General features: G+C 50.0%; 5 protein-coding genes across 5 annotated transcripts; all 5 read left to right on the top strand.

The window, feature by feature from the left end:
- Nucleotides 1-1,308: 1,308 nt before the first annotated feature.
- Nucleotides 1,309-1,911, top strand: ABOM_003144 (uncharacterized protein; the record flags this gene model as incomplete). The annotated part of the gene is made up of 1 exon (XM_022530274.1): nt 1,309-1,911. The coding sequence occupies one exon, from the start codon at nt 1,309-1,311 to the stop codon at nt 1,909-1,911; it is 603 nt and encodes a 200-aa protein (XP_022392714.1).
- Nucleotides 1,912-3,502: 1,591 nt separating this feature from the next.
- On the top strand, nt 3,503-4,864 carry ABOM_003145 (FPP/GGPP synthase family protein; the record flags this gene model as incomplete). Its single annotated transcript, XM_022530275.1, has 5 exons — nt 3,503-3,760; nt 3,810-3,964; nt 4,029-4,192; nt 4,245-4,492; nt 4,544-4,864. Coding segments are annotated over 5 exons (1,146 nt in total), but the record flags the coding sequence as incomplete, so codon positions are not given.
- Nucleotides 4,865-6,202: 1,338 nt separating this feature from the next.
- ABOM_003146 (L-xylulose reductase) lies at nt 6,203-7,260 on the top strand (the record flags this gene model as incomplete). Its single annotated transcript, XM_022530276.1, has 5 exons — nt 6,203-6,402; nt 6,466-6,542; nt 6,593-6,676; nt 6,732-6,800; nt 6,860-7,260. 5 exons carry the CDS (start codon nt 6,203-6,205, stop codon nt 7,258-7,260), a joined length of 831 nt encoding a protein of 276 aa, XP_022392712.1.
- Nucleotides 7,261-7,984: 724 nt separating this feature from the next.
- Nucleotides 7,985-8,896, top strand: ABOM_003147 (oxidoreductase; the record flags this gene model as incomplete). The annotated part of the gene is made up of 1 exon (XM_022530277.1): nt 7,985-8,896. The coding sequence occupies one exon, from the start codon at nt 7,985-7,987 to the stop codon at nt 8,894-8,896; it is 912 nt and encodes a 303-aa protein (XP_022392711.1).
- Nucleotides 8,897-9,380: 484 nt separating this feature from the next.
- ABOM_003148 (uncharacterized protein) lies at nt 9,381-13,441 on the top strand (the record flags this gene model as incomplete). Its single annotated transcript, XM_022530278.1, has 7 exons — nt 9,381-9,416; nt 9,526-9,898; nt 9,953-10,401; nt 10,468-10,728; nt 10,779-11,722; nt 12,251-12,384; nt 12,474-13,441. The coding sequence occupies 7 exons, from the start codon at nt 9,381-9,383 to the stop codon at nt 13,439-13,441; spliced, it is 3,165 nt and encodes a 1,054-aa protein (XP_022392706.1).
- Between the last annotated feature and the right edge of the window lie 267 nt (nt 13,442-13,708).

The following is a 13,708-nucleotide window of genomic DNA, read 5'->3' on the forward strand; positions in this document are numbered from 1 at the left end:
AAGCACGTCCATACGATGGATGATGTCGTGATCTACCCAGCGCCTCAGTGGCCCCAACTTCTAATGCGCGTGTGATTTCGACGTCCTGATCAATGCACCTAGTTTATGCAATGTGATTCAGGAAGAAGAAATGAAAAAAAAAATCCTTGTTCTCGGCACGACTAGTACCACCGATCCCTACTACACATGGAAAAGGCTGGGCGGAAGCGCCAAACATTGATTGGAATTCGGCCAATTCAGCCACTGTTTATCTATCCGGACCGACTTGCCTCGTGAAGCCGACCACAAGGGTTCGCGCCGGATCCTTGGGATCACACCCTATCAATACACCTGATAGGTCACCTAGTAAGGGTCTGGCCGGAGACAGGTCGAGCTTTCCTCCAATGTACGGCAAGAACAAAAAGCCGACCCGCGGTTATGAACAACCACATCCATGCCACTTGAAGAATCTGATGAGAGGTTGAGGACAATACCCAACAGCCACAAGGTAGCGGTCACGTACTCAGTACAAGTACATTCCCATCACCGCCTGAGCCATGGCGTCTTCATTGGATACAGATTATCACCGTTCGAATCATGCCCCCACAGATCGGCACTGATCTTCATACGAGCGCGCTTCTTGAAAACAGCTTCCGTGTCATCAAACAAGTCGAAGGATGACCAGGAACAGTCTCCGAATTCAGTCTTTGGCCCAGAGAGCTCGCCACCAACAAAGCATGAGGCTGGGGGAACGTCGTAATAAACATATCGCGCCAATGCTTGTGGCTTTTGCACTGAGCCCAGGTGTAGTGGGTCCATTGCCACCGCAACCCGACGTTGTACAATAAACTTGATAGCCTGGTGCTGGCCAGTTCCACATCGCTGATCAGCAGGGCCAGACACGTTGCCGCCAAACCTTGGATGTCGGACCCTTGGATGTCATCGTTGCACCATGGCTCGAGGTTGATAGCCCAGGGCAGAATTCATGTCCCTGGCTACTGCAGGTCCGCAAAGTCTTCCATCATTCGCCCACGCACTTTGGCTTGGACACCAACCTCCTACCGACGTCGGCCCTGGGCCGGTTCCCGACCATAGGATCCCCATATGTTGTTGCCTTATCTAGCACTACAACTGTGGGAACAAAAATTATGGCGGCTGAAGTGGAGGAATCTCACTGTAGCCGCCAAGCGACCGGAACGCTTGACTCCAAGCCATTATAAAGGCGCACCTCTTTCCAGAGAGTTTTCCCAATTTTTCCTCTCATCCTACCGTCTGCTTACACTACTATCCAAAACAAACAAAGCCCACCGCCATCTAACAACCCTCAGTATGAAGTTCACTTGCCTCGCTATTGCCGGTCTCATTGGCTGCGCTGCTGCCTTGCCTCCATTTGGCGCTTCTTCTACTCCATCCAGTTCGGTTTCTGTTTCTGTCACCCCGAGCGCTTCCCCCAGCTCATCCAGCATCGCCTTCACTGGTCTTAGCAAGCGCTCTGAGACCCCTTCAAGCTCTGCTGCTCCCTCCAGCTCTGGTATTGCGTCCAGCTCTGCAACACCATCCAGTTCCTCTTTCGCAGCCCCATGGGTCTTCCATAGACGCCAGTTCGCGACTCCCTCCAGCTCTGCGACTCCCTCCAGCTCTGCGACTCCCTCCAGCTCTGCGACTCCATCTAGCTCGGCCTCCGTCACTCCTAGCAGCACCCCTGCTTCTCCTTATGCGAAGCGTCAAGTCGTCACTCCTTCCAGCTCTGCTACTCCTTCCAGCTCTGCCACCCCCTCGAGCTCTGCTACTCCTTCAAGCGCTGCGTCTGTGACTCCTACCAGCTTCGCCGTTCAGAAGCGCAAGTTCTCTGGCTCTAGCAGCTCCTCTTCCGCCTCGCCTTCGTCATCTGCTACTCCTTCCTCCTCCGCCACTCCTTCTCCCTCTGCCTAAACCTTCCCAGAGCTCTGGAGTACTACCATAGGAGCAATCATCATGCCTTACTACGTGGAGTAAATTGAACCTGGACTCTCCTCGTGCACCGCATGATCAAGACCGGAGGCTGACACTATCGCCAATTCATTCCGCACTTGTCTGTCGCAACCGCTACTGGTTTGTTTAATATTTTGCTGTTTTAGGGTATGCTGGCGTACAATGTTTTGCTTTTCTTTGCGATAGAGTCGGGTACTCGAATATTTGTTTTGTGACTTATTTTAGAAATAGAAGTCGTTCGTTATATGGTTTGTCCATCAAATAGTAGTCATAATCATAAATACACTGGTACAGGAAATCGACCGATCAAAGTGAAACTACCTCACAAGGCATGCATGAGAGGCTTACACAAGCTTACTACTTTTCAAATTTTTTCTTTCAAAAATATGAAGACATATGATGCATGTTTTAAAAAGGTTAACTCAAAGCTGGCGTCCTTGCTTCGGATCACCTCATTCAGGTGACCCGTGTTAGCGTAACCCTAACTGATGAAGTGCGGGCGCGTTTACAAAGGGCCATTGGAAGATAGCTTGAATTCCCAATATAATGAGTGTGAAAGAGGCATGGCATTTAGCAGATATGCCCAGGTATATCTTTGGGGAATGGTGTTGCTTTTTACTCTGAGTTAAGAAACTCTGTCATCTTGGGATAACCCAAGCCGAAAAGATATCCTGCCAGTCCAAGCGTAGTTCTACAAGTACTTGACAAACCATCTTTAGGGAATTTGATGAGTGACACCCCGAAGTTCGAGTAAAGTAGCATTATCCGGATTCCCGATGACTGGTTCTGTTAATATTTCATATCTCGTGTTTTAGTGGTGCCCTGTATCTTGTTTGCAACGCCCAGTTGCCAAGACTCGGAAGTTGTAACCTACAATATAATTCCAAGATAAGCAAGAATAGTATCACAGAGTATCAAAGGAATCAAATATCCCAAAGTTACCGATCTGCCATTGCAAATACTTGGATTTAATACTACGAACGGTCGGAAGATTGGGACCGCTGCTGCTGCCGTAGCGTATCTCTAGCCGGCGCATTCATTCTGCTTGGTCCTTTTCCCTGTCAAGGCGAACACCAAAGTACTGCAAAGTTTCCGGGCATCCGGACAAGGGCTCCTGGGCTCAAAAACAGCATTCCGGCAGAGTGTGAGTGTCAGGTAACCGTTATCAATGAACTTGATCCAATAGACATGCTTGTACGTTACAACCGGGAACAAGATTTCCTCTGAGGTTGCAAAGTCTAGATCAGAGCTTGCGTTCAGATATACATGGCGATGCATATCTGAGGGTTCTGTGGTGTAAAGGATAAGGCCATCCTGCGGCAAGTAGTAGTAGAACTCTACATCGATGGCAACTCTTTCCCGATGGATATATTATGGTTATCGATGAGCTAAACAGCGGAGCAAATGTATAAACTTACTATAAAGTGCTTGGATTATTTGCTGTGTGGCGTCGGTGCCTAAAAAGTGGGGCATTTTTGACCGTTGCTCCATAAATCTGCACGAACTTGACTAAGAACTCGCCAAGTGTCCTCTGAATTCATTGCGTCCATAGTTCGGTACATTAATCGTGGAAATCGATCCCGTTATCATTCTCACACCAAACTGGGGCTCCAGCATGTGTCAAGAAAGTATGGACAAAGGTTTAGGGTTTGACGAAAACGTCGCTTCGTCTGGGTATTTATGGAATAATCAAGAGAAACCAGAAGGAACAGATCCAGATGAGGGGCAGAGCACAGCTAGTAGCCAGCCAAGAACGCCTAGTACCACCTATGATATCTTCGCGCCGTTCCAAAAAGCCAACGCGGAAAAGGTAGGTATTGAATATCAAAAGCTATCCTTATCCGGCTGACTCTCAAAAGATCTGCATGGAGCCCTTCGAGTACACTAGGTCTCTTCCCGGCAAGAACACCGTTGGTAAGGTTATCGAGAGCTTGCGGCCTTGGCTGAAAATCACCGACCATTCTGCTGCGGTCCTTACGGACGTCATGACTATGTTGCAGAATGCATCCTTAATGTACGAACGTCTCGCAACCCGAGATATAGAGATAGGGGATAGCTGATGTGACAACTTTTGACAGGCTAGATGATATTGAAGACGGCTCTCAACTTCGACGTGGTGCACCCGCGGCGCACGTTAAATATGGCCTCAGTCAAACAATCAACAGCACTACGTATGTAATTGCCAAGGTTGTCTCCGATGTTCAGACCCATCTGCGCCCAGAGTGCGCCAAAGCCCTGTCTGGTAAGTTGTTAGCTTTATCAAATCGACAACCTGGTATTAAACAGACTCGTAGAGGAGCTCCAAACTCTCACCTTAGGCCAAGCTCTCGATCTCAACTGGACATTCCGTAAACAGTGTCCCAGCGTACAAGAATACCTTGTCATGATTGACCACAAGACTGGCGGTTTCTTCCGTCTGATGCTTCGGATCATGCAGATTGAGGCTAATGCCACGCCTAATGAGGATCTACATCATTTGATGACTCTGCTGGGGAGGTACTACCAAATCAGGGATGATTACCAGAACCTAGCTTCGGACGAGGTAGGACTTCTGCTTACTGTGATAGTCGATACTGGACTAAAAAGCTTGTAGTATACCGCCAAGAAGGGCTTCTGCGACGACCTTTCCGAGGGAAAGTTTTCGTTTCCTCTTATCCATCTGCTCGAGCATAGCCCCAATGCCAGTACCCTATACAAGCGAATCTTTGACCGCCAACCTGAGGACAAGGTCGAGATGTCTGAGGAGACAAAGTCGTATATCATTGCACAAATGAAGGAAATAGGTAGCTTAGAGTACACGCAGGAGGTTCTGGATGGCCTCTTTGATTCTATATGGAAGACGGCAGAGAAGGTGGAAGAAGCCATGGGAGAAAATATGGGGCTCAAAGCTCTCTGCGAAAGGTTAAAGCTGTGACAGAGTGCCGGGGAATGATATAGGACTCATAGCCGCCATGGTGGCTTAGCCAAGTCAGCCTTCCTCCTCACAGGCTCAGGCATCGTCGCTATTGGCTCCGGATTGGTCTACAATTTGGAGACCAACATATCTTCCGCGAAGATCATCGGGTATCAAATTCTGGCAAAGGTGCGTAAAGGGATCTGGGTCCAAATCCCGGTGACAGTCGTCCAGGTCTTTGTGTGAGTTAGAAAAATAACTTCGGCGCGGAATAAATTTCTAAAATTTCTCCATCACAATCAAGTGAAGTCTCTCAAACTCCTGTTTAGTTTTCTAAACGAGTAAGCAGGTTCTTCTAATACTAGTTCTCATAAATTAACTAATCGTACTACGCTAGCTTAAATACCTAGTTTTAATAGTCTTTCTTGGTACACTAAAAATAGATCTATATATACAAGACCATGGATTTTTATGAAGGTATTAACCTGGTCTCTCTAGACACTTGTATACCTCTCTACAGCCAGACTGCAGGCTCTCCACTTCGTCTAAACCATTATAGTCAGATAGACTGTGGATCTACACCATTAATGGAGAACTAATTAGATCTGTTAAAATTCCACGATATTAGTACCAGAGCTCTACTCGTTCGTCACATGGGTGAATTTATCGCATTATCTGGAGCAGTCGAGAGCCTCTACAGACCTCGCGTTCACGCAGCCTCAAGGGCACGGGCCTCCGAAAGCGTTAAGGATATCAGAGGGTACACGGCTTCGGTGAATGATAAGTATAATCGTAAGGACATGCGACCTGGATCCCCTTGGAATCATATTATGCTGAATACTATACCCATCAACCGAGATGAGCACTCTAATGTTGCCCGATGACTTGGGATAGGAGAAATATTTCTTAGAGAATGAGCTGAAGCAGAGCGACAGTTTGCGACAATTGTCCTGGAATGAATACTTCCGAGCCACTGAAACATCCGCATGTTATAGGGCTGCACACTTGGCATTGTATGCGGGCCAAGCCATATACATATGCTACCGGCACATCCTCCTCTCAGTCGACCTCTACGAGCTATGTATATCCAAAACCCAGCACGATCCACTCTACGCCCCACCACCAGCGGAACAACCAAACCCATCAATCCAGTAAAAGTGTCCACGGTTAAATACCAAGTCGGTTAAATAGTACCACCACCAGACCATCGGCCCACAACGTCCCGGCCTCGGGGTCCCCAAAGGCGGGGGATCCCAGCCCCAGCTTCAGCCCCTCCCAAGAAACAAACATAAATATCTATATGAACTACCCTTGGTAACCACCCCAATACCCAACCAATACATACATATACCCACCAAGATGTCTATGACCGTATCCGAATGCACGCAAACCCGGGATGGCTTCCCGCGGCCGTTCCCGGATACCCCTGCCAATGTCCTGGAGCAGTTTCAGTTGAACGGCAAGGTGGTTGTTGTTACGGGTGCGGCGGATGGCATTGGACTTGCTGTTTCTGAGGCCATGGCTGAGGCGGGGGCTGCGGTTGCTTTGTGGTATAATTCGTGAGTTTTCTATCTTTTCTTCTATGGTTAGGGTTATGTTGTGATTAATTGTTGGTGGGGCAGAAATGATGCTGCTGTTACGAGGGCTGAGGAGTTGGCGAGGGATCATGGGGCTAAGACTGTGGCTTATAAAGTCGATAGTACGCTGTTTTCGGTTTTATTTTATAGTTTGTTGCTAATGGTGGTCCAGTATCGAATCCCGAGGAGGTGCAGAAGGCTGTAGCAGATGTTGTGAGGGACTTTGAAAGGATTGATGTTTTTGTTGCTAACGCTGGTGAGTTGAGCTGGTAGAGGCTGTTGTGAGAATATATGACACTGATGGTAAGCAGGAATGGCTATCTCCAAGCCAATCCTGGAACAAACGCTGGATGAATACAGGAAACAGATGTCTGTCAATGGTAGGTATTCCTTATTTTCCCAGGACCCCACCAACTATACACTAAAGTATCTATCCCAGTCGACGGAGTCGTCTCCTGCGCAAAGTACGCAGGCGAGGTATTCCAGCGTCAGGGCTCCGGAAACCTGATCATCACGTCCAGCATGAGCGCACATATTGTAAACGTGCCGACGGATCAGCCCGTCTACAACGGATCCAAGGCCTTCGTAACCCAATTCGGTAAATCACTGGCCCGTGAATGGCGCGACTTTGCGCGGGTGAACATTGTCTCGCCGGGCTTCTTCGATACCAAAATGGGTGCAAGCCCGCTGGCTGTTAACGAGGCATATCGGATGGCGGTACTTGGACGGCAGGGCCATGTGAAGGAGATTAAGGGGCTGTATCTTTATCTGGCCAGTGATGCGTCGACGTATATGACTGGTAGTGATGTGTTGATTGATGGTGGTTATGTTCTTCCTTGATCACTGATCGAGTGTTTGTGTCATGTGTGGATGATAGCGCTCTTTAATTAAATACTTATTTTATTGTAAATTAGTGCTGTCATAAGGTATTCTGATACTCAAGGTCATGGGGAAGTGTATCGTCAGTTCTATGTTGTAAATGGAACTTCGGGAATCAGTTCAATATCAACTAGAAACGCTATGGACGACGGGCTCCGCTTCTAACTCCTAGAGACTATTGTTATACTGGTTGTTTCTATAGCCTATTGAGACTCAATCATTCATCCGCATTCCCAGGTCGTTGATATACCATTTGGACGGGGCTCTACAGGAAAGACGCAGGGTGGAGATGTCCCTCAAGGGTTGAAGCGGCTGATACCCAGGGAAGATAGCAACTGCAACGATGATAGTGAATTCCGAAAAATGGATGACGTAATGTCTACTGTTTGTGAGGCTTTTTCAATCATGCAACCTGGCTAGATTCCGGTCGCTAGCTATGGTAGAGTGCAGTGTATAAAGTGTCGGGTGGCTGTCTGCCGACGACGATACATCTACGCGGAGGAGAATGGTCCGCATACACTGCGCCGATCTAGAATGGCGGGGCAAAGCATGTCTCCACATAACGGCGGAGTGCCGACCGAAGTTGATCTATAATAACGAACATACAAGTACATCTGACATTGGCACATACATCTGGATCTATTCCGTGTTGCAATTCAGACCTGCACCACATCCACTCGCGCAAATGACGGCCACCAAGGATATCTCGAGCCGCGATGAGCTCACGAAACGGGCGGTTCCCAGTATGGTATTGAGCGACGGCAGCGCATCCTCCATGACCCCACCACCGGTATCAACTCTTGAGAGCGATCCCACGACGGCGGCGCAAAAGAGGTTCACGGTGCACGGAAATGCAGTTGTAACCGGCGGTGCCGGTACGCTAGGGCTGCAGTCGTGTAATGCGCTTCTGGAACACGGCTTGAACGGCCTGATGATCATGGACATGGACCCAACGATTTCACAGAAGGAGATTGACGAATTGCGCGTGAAGTACCCCAAAGCCAAGATCGCCACGTCAAAAGTCGACGTCACCGACGAGGTCGCCGTGGAGTCGGCGTTCGAAGAGACCACCAACGTGCTGGGGTCCGTGGATGCCTTGCTCTGTTTCGTTGGTGTGGTCGGATGCGTCGACTCTTTGGAGATGCCCATTCCGCAGTGGCGCAAGATCATGGACATCAACACCACAGGCTCATTTATCTGCGCACAGGCTGCTGCCAAGCGCATGGTCGCTCAAGGAACGGGCGGCTCCATTACCTTCGTGGCATCCATCTCCGGACATCGCGTGAACTTCCCACAGCCTCAGGCGGCATACAATGTCAGCAAAGCGGCCATTCTAATGCTCAAAAGCTGTCTTGCCGCGGAGTGGGCGCGATATGGCATCCGGACGAACAGCGTCAGTCCGGGGTACATGGATACGATTCTCAACGCCGGCGATGGCATTGCCGAACACCGCCGGGTTTGGGCCGAACGCAACCCCAGTGGAAGAATGGGCACTCCATCCGAGTTGACTGGCGCCATAGTATTGCTGGCGAGCAGCGCCGGTACTTATATGAATGGCACTGATATCGTGGTCGACGGAGGGCAGATTCTATTCTGATGGTAATGGTAATACCAAAACCTTTCCAGGAACATGTTGGGATCAGTATTTTTTTGGAAGACAAATTCCACCCATAACAAGATATTTCTCAAACGTTATGATCTCTTATTGCTTCTAGATTATATGACTTGCAGACCAGGCAAATGTTCTTTCCTCCACACTGTCCTACTGGCTGTCCTGTATGTAATAATGTTTTTATGGTTCCAGAGCGGGAATCTTACAATACTAGTCCCATTCAACGTTCATCAGTCTCGGCATTCCGGAACCTCTTAAGTTTTACCCTCAAGCCCGCTGCCAATTGAGCCTGAAAGCATGCCAAAACACTTGAAACAGAGTAAACCAGGGGCGGTATGTAGTAGTTAATCCTATCACTCTTGCGCTACACTGACGATACATAGTGTACGGAATGTCAGGTACGCCACCCGGAACCATAGCCCAGGAGGGGCAAGCCAAAGCTCCAGGGTTACCCCGAGGCTGATAATTCATGAACTGTGGCCATTTACAGAAACGTAAAAGCAGGGTTAGCTCTCTTTTATCTTTTCTCAAGGTGCCATGCTGATGGCGACTTAGTGTTCTGGATCTGCGCCGTGCTCATATTGCGCTCGCAGTAATAAGCAATGTATCTTTAGTGGGCCGCCGCAACGCACGCCGTTAACTCGACAGTGAGTCTCTCGTTCATGTTTTGTGTGGTTGTTAACGGTGCCAGAAACCTTGATGAGCTAGAGCACCGGTGTCGCGCGTTGCAGAAGCTGCTCCAGAAGCTGAATCCCGACTTGGATGTTGAGCGTGCTATTAAAGAGATAAACCGAGATGAAACATTAGCACACATCAGCAATAGAGGCAATAGCAGCTTAACTGACGACAATCCCACCACACCAGACAGGTTTGACTGGTCCGAGGCCTCCCTGGTCTCGCCGGCAGCAGACACGTACCAGTCCCCAGAACAGGGTCCAGACGGAATGGCGTCACTGCCGAGCAGTAAATGCGATACGGGGTACCTTGGTAAGATGTATCCCAATACACTACTCTGTACATACAATGTCTAAGCCAATCTAGGAACTGGCTCGGGATCGAGTCTGATGGAGACCATCTCCCATTTGCTTCCTGCACAGCCGCCATCGGCTACGGAAGGGGAACGCAGTACTCATAGGAGATCTGTCGGACCTACAAATAATGATCGACCTGATAACCTGATGTTGGCAAGGTGGCTCTCTGATACCGCTACCACGGCTCGTCTCATTGATGCTTACTTTCTATCGTATAACCGTGCCTATCCCATCTTACACGAGCCAACCTTCCGTGAAAGGTACCAGCACAGACATCAGATCCACGAGTCCTCCAGCTGGCATCCAATCTTTTATACGGTCTTGGCAATCGGGAGTTGGATAATAGGGGCCGACACGGAGCCGGGCGCTTACGACTTCTACGCTGCGGCTCGATCGCATATGTCGTTACGTATGCTTGAAGTCGGAAATGTCCTCACAGTACAGGCGTTCCTGTTAATGGTAAGAAATCTTGAATGGGAGTATGGGTGCATGCAAACCAAGCTACTAACCCTTGTTTGCCTGCAGGGTAATTATTTGCAGAAGCGCGATCGTCCTAACACCGGTTACAATTTCATTGGCATGGCATACCGTATGGCACTGGGACTCGGTCTGCACCGCGAGCCCCCATCGGCAACGAAGCATGACACACTCCTCCATGAACGGAGAAGAGTCTTGTGGTGGATTGTATATAGCTTTGATAGCGGTTTTAGTTTGACCACCGGCCGTCCTGTCATGGCCTCTGATTCATTCATCGAGACTCGACTGCCACGGAACATAGACGACTCGGTAAGCCTGACTGTACGTTCTTGTAACGGACCTGCATGTTGACTTGGCAGCAATGCTCCATGGACTCAACCGTACCCACGCCAGTTGATCATCCTACGCACTACTCCGCTGTTATCGCCCAATCCCAGCTTGCGTCTATTAGCAACCAAGTCTTTCACGAGCTCTTCTCGGCTACCGGCCACGCCGCGTTGGACATGAAACTTCCGCGAGGCATCGAACATCGCCTAAAAGTGTGGAAACTATCCCTACCCGTCTACTTCTCAACCCATAGTATACCAGACTGGTTCCGCGGTCCGAGAGCGGTCGTTCTGTGGAAAGAGCAGAATGTCCGCATGCTGCTTTGGTGGGGAAGTCACCGAGTGTGTAGCTCCACGGCAGACCAGAATGAAGCTCTGAATGCCTGCGAGTACACCGCGATGGAGACCATCCAGAGCATTAGTGCGTTTTGCAACGAGAACCCTGACGCGTTACATCCTGGTTTGACTTGGTATGCGGCATACTTTCTATTCCAAGCCGCCCTCGTCCTGAACATCTTCCGTCTCCAAGAACCTTCAGGTCAAGCACCGGACACAGGAAGAACCACTGAAGAGCTATGGCTACTGTCAGTTACGCGCGCGCACGAATGCCTTGGCTCACTAAGTCAAGCGAGTAAACCCGCATCTCGATGCCTAGAAGTGTTAGAAAGGATCAAACACTTCTGCCAGTCACGGCAACCCTCTTCACTGCCAGTGCCAACATCGGCGACGGGAGCTCTCCCCAACTTTACTTCCATCACCGGAAATACTCTTCCCGACCTCCAACCAGCAACCTTTGCGGCAGATCCCGCGTTGCAAATCTTTCTGGAAAACACCTCCCTCGAGGCGGACCCGTTTGAAGGAATCGAGGGCTTTCCGGGCACACAGGAGCTGGAGCTGTTTGATTATTTACCCCTAAGCGCCTATGGACTGGGTGACAACGAGGGGTCGATGCTTTTCACTTCTGGGACACATCCGCCGTAAGCTTCAGTTGGGCAGGGATCGCCGTCTATGCCCTCGCGCATATTTCATTAGATGATTAGTATATGACAATAAAACCTGTGTCTTGGCTATTCATCTGTAGGACGTACCTTTGCTATTTTTTGGCGTTGAAAGAATTGTTGAATTGTTAAATTCGACTTGGTAAGGTGACTCGAGCTGTTTTCATTTTCTTTCTATTTTTTCATCCTTTATCAATCCAGTGTTGTTTCATATATCGGGGTCCTCCGATGTCCAGAGAGTCTCCATCAACCCACTATCCTCGCTTAATTGAACACGGATATGCATCTCCTACCCCTCGTTCAAATACGAGATAAATGCCGACGGCGCAGGAAACGCCGGCCCATCGGGTGACTGTCAACCGACGATCAACCAAGGATCCAGACTGCGTTTCGGCTTCCAAGTGGGGTTGTGGGGATCGCTCTATAAACCGCTGCAGGACACCCAGACATGCACATAAGCATGAGAAAAGAAAAGGTATCCTGTGCCTAATACCACGGAATTGCCAGACATACGAAGATGAACCCAGACACCAGAAACCCATCATGTCTGCTCTACGGTGCGTTGGATGCGCGATTCGAGGACCGCCCGATGCCCGTGCTTGACAATCCGCACGATGTTATTGTTCAGATTGCGTATACGGGTGTTTGTGGGAGTGATGTGTGTATCCCCCCCGTCGAGCCCCGTGGCCCCCATACCATAAGACACCGGGGAACAGTATAACCATAGTAGTTACGCAATTCACTAACAAACACAAGGTCCACTTCTGGCTCCACGGCGGAATCCGCACCTACGTCTCTGAAACCCAGCCCCTGACCATGGGCCACGAAGCCTCGGGTACAATCCACGCGGTGGGCTCAGGCGTGACCACTCTCGTGCCCGGCGACAGAGTCGCCATCGAACCGGGCTACCCGTGTCGACGTTGTGCGCGCTGCAAACTCGGGCGGTACAACCTCTGTCCCGAGATGAAGTTTGCGGCCGACCCCCCATTCACCCATGGCACTCTGACGCGGTATTTCAAGCTCCCTGCGGATTTCTGTTACAAGGTCCCGGATCAGATCAGCCTGGCGGATGCTGTGCTCATGGAGCCGTTGGCGGTGGCTATCCATGCGGTGAGGCTGGCGGATGTGAAGTTGGGGAACCGGGTGGTTGTTTTCGGGGCGGGGACGGTGGGATTGTTCTGTGCGGCTGTGGCGAGGGAGTTCGGGGCTGGAATGGTGGTCTCGGTGGATGTGTTGGAGAATCGACTGCGTTTTGCGAAGGAGTTTGTTGGGGATGTGGGACGGACAGCCATGCCTGATTTGTCGAGCACTCCGGAGGAGAATGCCCAGCGCTTGATTCGTACACAGGGTCTGGGTGAAGGCGCGGATGTTGTTATCGATGCCTCTGGGGCTGAGGCTTCGGTACAGACGGGAGTGTTTTCCTTGCGCATGGGAGGCACGTATGTGCAGGCCGGGATGGGGAAGCGCAAGATTGAGTTCCCTATTTCGGAGATGTGTGAGAGGGAAATTGTGGCGAAGGGGTGCTTTCGATATGGCGCGGGGGATTTTGATTTGGGCATTCACCTGGTTAGTTCGGGGAGGCTGCAGCTGAAGGGCTTGGTCACTAAGATCTTCCCGTTTGAGGCTGCTCCGGAGGCTTGGGAAACGGCGAAGCGTGGTGAGGGCACTAAAACGTTGATTGAAGGGCCTAAAGTTTAGATGTTGGAATTCGTGTTGATGTTGGTGGTGGTAGTACTATATCTAGCTGGGGTTGGGGTTCTGGGGTAATAATCGAACCTCTGTTGATCTCTCACAAAGAATAATGAGACCAGTTTCATCATCACTGGCATGAGATGTAGGTCTGTATATAGATGGTAGGGTTTCAGGTGGCCATTAGGGCAAGATAGGAGACATCACTTTCAACCTGAGGACATCGCTATAGACCAACTACCAGCTACAATAGAACAGCTGAATACATCCCTTGCC

The sequence above is a fragment of the Aspergillus bombycis genome (genome assembly GCF_001792695.1).
Source record: "Aspergillus bombycis strain NRRL26010 chromosome Unknown contig00012, whole genome shotgun sequence".
NCBI lineage: Eukaryota > Fungi > Ascomycota > Eurotiomycetes > Eurotiales > Aspergillaceae > Aspergillus > Aspergillus bombycis.